The 7,998-nt window shown below is 36.0% G+C and overlaps 1 protein-coding gene across 1 annotated transcript in view; it reads left to right on the plus strand.

Annotated features, from left to right (window-relative positions):
* LOC107665834 (dynein heavy chain domain-containing protein 1-like) overlaps window positions 1-7,779 on the plus strand; it is a 13,921-nt gene extending 6,142 nt beyond the window's left edge. Inside the window, exons 8-13 of the mRNA XM_016456879.1 lie at window positions 1,173-1,371; window positions 1,441-1,532; window positions 1,619-1,768; window positions 4,324-4,946; window positions 6,882-7,031; window positions 7,654-7,779. Of these exons, the coding sequence (XP_016312365.1) occupies window positions 1,173-1,371; window positions 1,441-1,532; window positions 1,619-1,768; window positions 4,324-4,946; window positions 6,882-7,031; window positions 7,654-7,779 (1,340 nt within the window). The remainder of the gene's footprint in view (window positions 1-1,172; window positions 1,372-1,440; window positions 1,533-1,618; window positions 1,769-4,323; window positions 4,947-6,881; window positions 7,032-7,653) is intronic.
* Window positions 7,780-7,998: the final 219 nt, after the last annotated feature.

Genomic DNA, 7,998 nt, shown 5'->3' on the forward strand with positions numbered 1-7,998 from the left:
TTTGGCCAATCACAACGCACTGGATAGCTGGCCAATCAGAGCACACCTCACTTTTCAGAACGATGAGCTTTGTAAAAATCGACGCGTTTCAGAAAGGCGGGGCATAGAGGAGAAACAATAATGTACAGTATGTGGAAAATAATGTGTTTTTTGAACCTTAAACCGCATAAACACATTTCATTACACCAAATACACAAAATAATGTTCTTTTTAGCAACATCATATGACCCCTTTAATGCAATCTAGTCTTATTGTGAATAATTTGTGAGTGAAAGTTATTTCAAAAATATATAAAAATAATATAATTTTTATTTCGTAATATTTCTCCAATAGCCAAATATTTGTATAGGCACTGTTTAGGCTGTTGTTGTGGGTAATGTAGCCTTTCTAAGATCTTTTTAATAGCTAACAGTTATTTAATGCCATATCTCAATATATTAAAACCCCAAAACTGACTAAATTCAATTTTACCTGTATTGACCTCACTTTAGTTTCCTGGGGTTTGTCTTTTTGGAAAAACTATAGGAGAATAAATTGCCAGACTGTAAATGATAGCTGAAATCACTGTGATATAATTGACTTTACTGTACAGAAGTTTTTTTTTGTTTTTTTGATAAATTAATACTTTCAGCAAGGATGTATTAAATTTATCATAAGGGACAGTAAAGACATTTATAATGTTACAAAAGATTTCTATTTCAAATAAATGCTTTTTTTCACTTTCTATTTATCAAAATATCCTGAAAAAATTGAATAATAAGAATAATTATTATTGTTGATAATAAGAAATATTGCTTGAACCGCAAATTAGCATAATGATTTCTGAAGGATCATGTGACATGTGTAGATTGGAGTAATGATGCTGAAAATTCAGCTTTGCATCTATCATTTTGCAAATAGAAAACTGTTACTTTAAATTGTAAAATATATTTCACAATATTAAAGTTTTTATTGCATTTTTGATCAAATAAATGCAGCCTTGATGTGCAAAAGAGACTTCATTCAAAAACTTTTACCGCCCCCAGACTTTTGCATGTTATATGTTATATGTGACGAGCAGGTCTAAATTAAAAAAAAAAACAAGTGTTCCTTTTAAAAGAAAGTAAATCAGTTGATTTCTTTCTGCAGCATACAAATGCTGTATAATGTGTATAATCTATCATCTGATACAGTTGCTGTTAGGATTAGAGCCCTGCACTTGGTGTGTGATTCCTCCTGGGACCTGAAGGATGAATTGTGGTCTTCAGTAAAACAGACACTCCCCTTTTCCTCTCATGAAGACACTGTGAACACTCGGTGTGCTGTCCTGCACTCTGTCCTGCAGCAGAGACAAACATTCAAACACCTGGGCCAAGCGCAGCTTTACCTTTGGTGAGGATTTTAAACAGATATTGGGGCGCAAAAGTTATAAAAGTAACTCAAACTTTTTTCCATTTATAGGACTCAAGAAGATCTACTTGCTCTGATTGATGCACATCACCGCATAACCAAACACTGTAGTGACCCTACCGGAGCATTGGAGTACATAGCAGGTACAACTGGGACATGAAATGCTTTAAATGCATCTCTCTGGTTCAGTATGAACTTGATGATGTTGGTTGATCTGCTCTCTCAACAGGTCACCTGGTTTATGGGAGCCACGTGTCAGACCATGAAGATCTAGCAGCTGTGCAGAGTGTGATTAGGGCATGTCTAAGAGATCCGTCAACATTATGGGGGCGTGGCAAAGACATTCTCTCAAATATCCTTAACTTTACAGGAAGATTTGGTATGCAAACACACTCTTATCACTTAAATTTCCATGATAAACTATAATTATATAATAGTAAAGTTTATTTTATATATATATATATATATATACGGTATATATATATATATATATATACACAGTGGGTGTAGAAAACCCCCCTTTAAAATAATAACATTTTGTTGCTTTGCAGCCTGAAATGAAGATGGACACAGTTTTTGTTTTATTCAGCTGTATTTACTCAGTGCAGCTTATAGCATCCAAGTGAAAGATATAACACCAACGTGTCAGAAAAAAATAAACATATATAAAAAAACAGAATCACTAGCTACGTTTACATGGACACTTTTTGCTTCCATCGGAATTAATTCATTCATTCCGAACGTAGTGTTTACATGAGCGCTAAATAAAGTGATCGGGTTGATATGCACATTTATATGTCACAAGCTTTTGATCAGATTTAATCTTTTGACATGCGCACACTGCATGTATATGTCGCATGCTGTTTTAAAAAGCACTCTTAATATTTATCTACTTCGGGTCCTAATTAGGCGACGACCAGCACATGAACTGTTGTGCTGTGCTGCTTACTTTTACTGCTTTATAAAGCGCACCTTCCCGCACCCAAAACCAGTCGGCTGTTGATGAGAGTCTTAAACAAGGACTGTTGATGTTGTTCTGCTCCACTTCACAGACGCTGAGTGAAAGCAGAATTTTAGAATGACGGGACACTCGTTTATGACACTTTATGCACCAGGAAGAACAGCTCGTTCTGCGTGTCATACATCATTACACTAGTTTTACTTCACTGCACATGCGCAGTACTTTCCAGTTTCGGTTTTCAATCCGATCAAGTGTTTACATGTCCTCTCACTCAGATTACAAAAGGAATAAACCACCCCTTACAATCCGATCGAACTTTTAATCTGATTATTAGGGTCCATGTAAACGCAGCTACTGAGTTGGAAAAAGGATCACCCCCTCCTAAAATGACTTGTAAACTCAATCAGGTCTAGCTAATCAGCTTCTCAATGGCACACAAAGCCATTTGACTTTCAACTGTGATCAGCTGTGGTCATTTTGATCAGCTCAGCATGAAAAGAGCTTTCCTGGAGCATTTCAGTCCTTGGTAGTGCAACTGAAGCAAACAATCAACTATGGGTGGCAAAGCGCTGTCAAAAGATCTTGTGGACAGGAAGTCAAGAGAGGTAATATCCTGTTATGGGGGTGTTTCTCTGCAGCAGGGAGCACTTGTCAGGATAGAAGGGAAAATGGATGGGGCAAAATACCGTCAAATTCTTGAGGAAAATCTGCCGCCCTCTGCCAGAAAGTGAAGAAGGTTTACCTTCCAACATGACAATGACCCAAAGCACACAGTCTTCATTTCAGGCTGCAAAGCAACAAAATGTGATTATTTTAAAGGGGTTTGATTCTTTTCTATACCCACTGTGTGTGTGTGTATGTGTGTACAGTCATGGCCAAAATTTTTGGCAGCGACATAAATTTTGTGTTTTGCAAAGTTTGCTGCTTCAGTATTTGTAGACTATTTTTCCACGTTTCTATGGTATACTGAAAAACAATGCTAAGCATATCATAAGTTGTAAAGGCTTTTATTGGCAAAAAAATATAATGAGTCAATATTTACTGTGTTGACCCTTGTTCTTCATAACCTCTGCAATTCGCTCTGGTATGCCCACAATATTAGAAAACCTGGATTTGTTATTTCTAGACCTTGAAAATCAATCCAATCTTAAACAGCCCATGGTGATTATAGTAAATTAAAACTATTAAAAAAAAAACATTTTCATTACCTGAAATAAAATAAATGTTAACTGAAATGAAAATTAAAATATAAAAAGCTGATCTTATTTCAGCAAGTTAACAAGACAACATTTCTTATTTCATTTAATTTAACTTGATGTACTAAAATAACTCAAATTAAAACTGAAATAAAAATATTATATAGACCTGTTTAAAAACAACAAAAACTAATAAAAATGACAGAAAACACAACAAAATTACTAAAACTTTAAAATTAACATGAAAGCAAAAAATACAAAAGATATGTATAATTCAAAATATGAACAAAAACTATAATATCTTAGTGTTACTACAATAACACTGAAACAGATGTGGTAATTTTATTAAAAATATCATTTTTTTCTAGTTATGGTAAGCTCTAACATATTTTGTTGGGTGGAAATTAAATAAATAAATAAAAATCCTTATCCTTCATCCAGGTCCAGTTAATCACAAATGACTGGAAAAGTAATATAATTCCATTGGTTAGAAAAAGTGGAATTTCTGGCATATAATTATTTTAAATGATAATTATTTTATTATAATTACTTTTTTTTTTTTTTTTTAATCTATGGATGCTCCTGTTTTCTTGAAAAGAACCAAAACTTTGTCATTACAGCAGATGTACCAGAGGAACCTGTTACTTGTTAGCCTGCATGGGGCACTGGTGGGCCTTGGGGTCAAAAATGCTGTGAACCACTGCTATATAGTATTTTTAAACATCTACTTTGTACTTAAATGCTTTAATTAATTGTTACACACTCATATTTTTGCAGAAGCTGGTGGCCTGTTGAAAGACCTGAGACATTGTATTCAGTGCATAACTAGCAGTACAGACCCATTCATTCTGGGCTTTAGTCCAGGTATGGCAAGTGAACTGGTGAAGCTAAAAAGTCATAGACTCAGCATTCTACTGCATCAATCACAGAATATCTATGCTGATGTCAGAGGAGACAACAGTCTTTTAATGCAACGTCAAGAACTTCCAGACTATAGGACAACTTGGGAAAGGCTGCTAACTTTACAAGACAAGTTGAGGAAAATGGACATCGGCATGGGAATGGAATCTGCTTCTCTTGGTCCATTGCGTTGTTTCTTCCAGACAGAGCGGGAGCGTCTGGATGCACTGGTGTCTTCCCTCCTTTTAGACAGTTTTCAGCCAGTTAAATATAACATGACAAGCTCCGCTACTGCGTATCTAACATCATCAGCTCTCTCACGGCTGGAGACTCAAGCAGAGCAGCTCAGGTCATATCTGTGGGAGGAGTCATCCAGTATTAAACCTCGTGTTTATCGACTGTCTGCCTTTCTCAATCCCAGAGGCTTTCTGGCAGCGTTGATCAGAGATGCAGTCTGCATCCAAGACAAGGATATCAGTCTTTACTGCTTGAATTTTAAGGTAAATCTCAGTTTCTCAAACACAAACTGAAAAAAAAAACAACACAAGATTATTTGTTTGTTTGTTTGTCACCAAATCCTTATCCTTAATCCTAGTCCAGTTATTCACAAATGACGGAAAAAGTCATATAATTTTATTTGGTAAAAATGTGATTAACCTTCCTTTGATTAATATTTAGCTCTTAAAAATTCTGGAATTATGAAGTGTAATCTTTACTGTTTGAATTTTAAGGTAAATCTCAGTTTTCCAAACACTAACATAACACAAATAGTTACTAACATATAATTTGAAATATAGGTCAAGCACCTCTGAATATATATATATATATATGTATAAATTAATAAGATAAAAAAAATAATACAATATTTTTATAATAATAATAATAATTTATCATATAACAATCATTTATTTTTGTGTTTTTAGTATTTTATTTTGATTAACATTTATTTTATTTCAAGTAGAGAAAATGTTTCTTATGGGTTTAGTTTTAGTTAACTATAATACTGTTTAGCATAAATTAAGCTGTCAACTTATATTTAGCATGAATTAAATACAAATATTTGTTTAACCATTTTATCTCACAATAATTTTAGTATCAGGGTTGAACTGCTGAGCTTGAAGAATGCAATCAACACTTAAATTTGTGTAAAAATGTAGAAAATGGACTGAGATTTTATGGAGAATGGTGAAATACAGACATTGGATGGTTTAAATCTAGCTACTTCTTATATACTAGATTAAATTCATGTTATTCAAACTGATAGTAGAAGGTCTGGACCCCATTGCCACTTTCATTGGCCAAGGGCTGGCCAAGAGGCCATCTGATGCAGTTAGTTTTGTTCAGCACCATGTTTAGGGGTGTGAAAATGTAAAGTCGATGTCCCTACATGAACAGACCACATGCCAATATCATTCATTCAAGAACATCATGCAAGTTTACTGCAACAATGCAACAATGCAACAATTCTATGCTGTAAACTTCACATACTTTTGAAAACCCAGCATTTAGTTGATCCTGATAAGTGATCATTGTCACAGTTGTGAACACAACAGCTTTCTTCTGCCATGAGCAGGTTTGTTTTCTGGTGGACTGTTACCAGAATGTGACAAACACACACACACTTCTCCCAGAAATCCTGTAGAATTCACCCACTCGGATGATGACTTTGAAAATGCCAAAATGGTTTCCATTTTGTGTGCTTTATACATCAGACGTTCAGCCAGCGGTCCGTTGACTATCAAACCTATGTTTATCAGTCTATATGTTTATTAGTGATGGGTCGTTCTTGAACGATTCGTTCATCTTTAATGTGACTCAGAGGAATGAGTCGTCTTGGGGAGTGATTCGTTCAGTTGCGCATGCGCAACATCCTATAGGTTCTGTACTGGAATTAGACAAGAAGTTTCGAGTCTTGTCGCGTCCAGTGTACTAGACAGACTTTAGCTGTTGCGGCGCAGACACAGTGTTACTCACCTATCGAGAAGAAACAAAGCAACCTCGGCGTCCGATCACAGGCCTTCCGCTCCTTGAGTTCTCTCCAGCGCTGGAAAGCTGATCCGATATTTACACGGGTCCTACTTCTTGCCTTATTGCCTTAAGCCTTCTTTTGTTCTGCAGACGTTTTCCTCTTTTGTTTTTTATCTGCCATCCCTATCTTTCTGTCGCTCGGCTCGGCTAATGTCCGTCCTGTGCACTGAGCACTCTCTCCTCTGCATCATGAGTAGACACGCCCCTTACTGCTGATTGGCTACAAGTTTGTTTTGCTACTCGGCCCGAATCAGTTTTCTGAAGCATTTTTGAAAAATCGCTTACCCCACCTTTACATTTTTTTTAATAATTTTAATGCCAAAAAAAATTTAAAAACACCAAAGTGTGCTGTATTCAAGCAAAGTGCCATATGATTTACTCATCTTGCTTCTCATTTTGTCACTCAGGTGCTTCATGATATGGTATCCCTATCCTCTCCACCCCTAAGTGGTGTTTGCCTGTCTGGACTGGAGCTGCAGGGGGCGCTGTGGGATTCAGGGTCTAGAGTTCTTAAAGACACTGAGTCCCCCAATCCTTTCCCTTTCCCACCCCTCTGGGTCAGTGTTGAAGAGAACAAAGGGGACAGGATCTGTTCCTCTAAAAGCTCACACTGTAATTCCTCATCCCAGCCTCTGTACTGCTGCCCCCTGTATGTAGACAGACAAACTGCAGATGGAGGTCAAGATCTCTCCGATGACAATATTATCATCCATGTTCCACTTGCAACAAGGTTAGATCCAATCCTCTGTGCTATGAGGCGTGTTAGGTTAACTAGTACTCTCTTACAATAAACCCTGTGTGAAATGGTGAGAAAAACATATGCTCATATTATGGCATTATTACTTAATATTTATCTTGCAGATTTATCTTTCTTTAGAGTAAACTTGGAAATATTGTTCAGATTATCATACATTTTTGTTGCAGTACAGTACTAGTAGACTTTATAGACCATTTTCTGTCACTTTTAGCATTTTGGTATACATTCATGTTTGTGAATTTAACCAAAAAATAAAGCAATTTTCAAAACAGTCCATATGAAATGAACAATGTATATATATATATATATATATATATATATATATATATAAAAAAAACCATGTTGGCTCAAACCAAGGTTGCTGACTTTTGGGCATGTACGTAGAGTTTAGTTCAAGACTTTGACACTTGTGTTCATAACAGCCTCTGGATCAGCTTCCTCCTACCTCAACACTTTACAGATCTGTGTGGGTGAAGCTCATGAGGCCTGTCAAGAACATGTCCATGTCATATTTCACCCCACAATCAAAAGAAAACAGTAAGAAGTGATATTTTATGCATGTACACATTCTAACCTGGTCAGATGTCTTTGCTTATTGCATGTCCAGGTGGGATTTGTGAATGTTATTTGATAATGTTAGCTAATAACAACTGGAAATGTTTTGTGATGCTTCATCCACACCACTAGGTGTCCATACAAGTCCAAGATGACCATATCTGCCAGGGTAGCATAAATATTACTGAATCAGGGCTCGGCAATAAAGACTG

This window comes from Sinocyclocheilus anshuiensis, unplaced genomic scaffold (genome assembly GCF_001515605.1).
Source record: "Sinocyclocheilus anshuiensis isolate Anshui unplaced genomic scaffold, SAMN03320099.WGS_v1.1 scaffold920, whole genome shotgun sequence".
Taxonomy (NCBI): Eukaryota; Metazoa; Chordata; class Actinopteri; order Cypriniformes; family Cyprinidae; genus Sinocyclocheilus; species Sinocyclocheilus anshuiensis.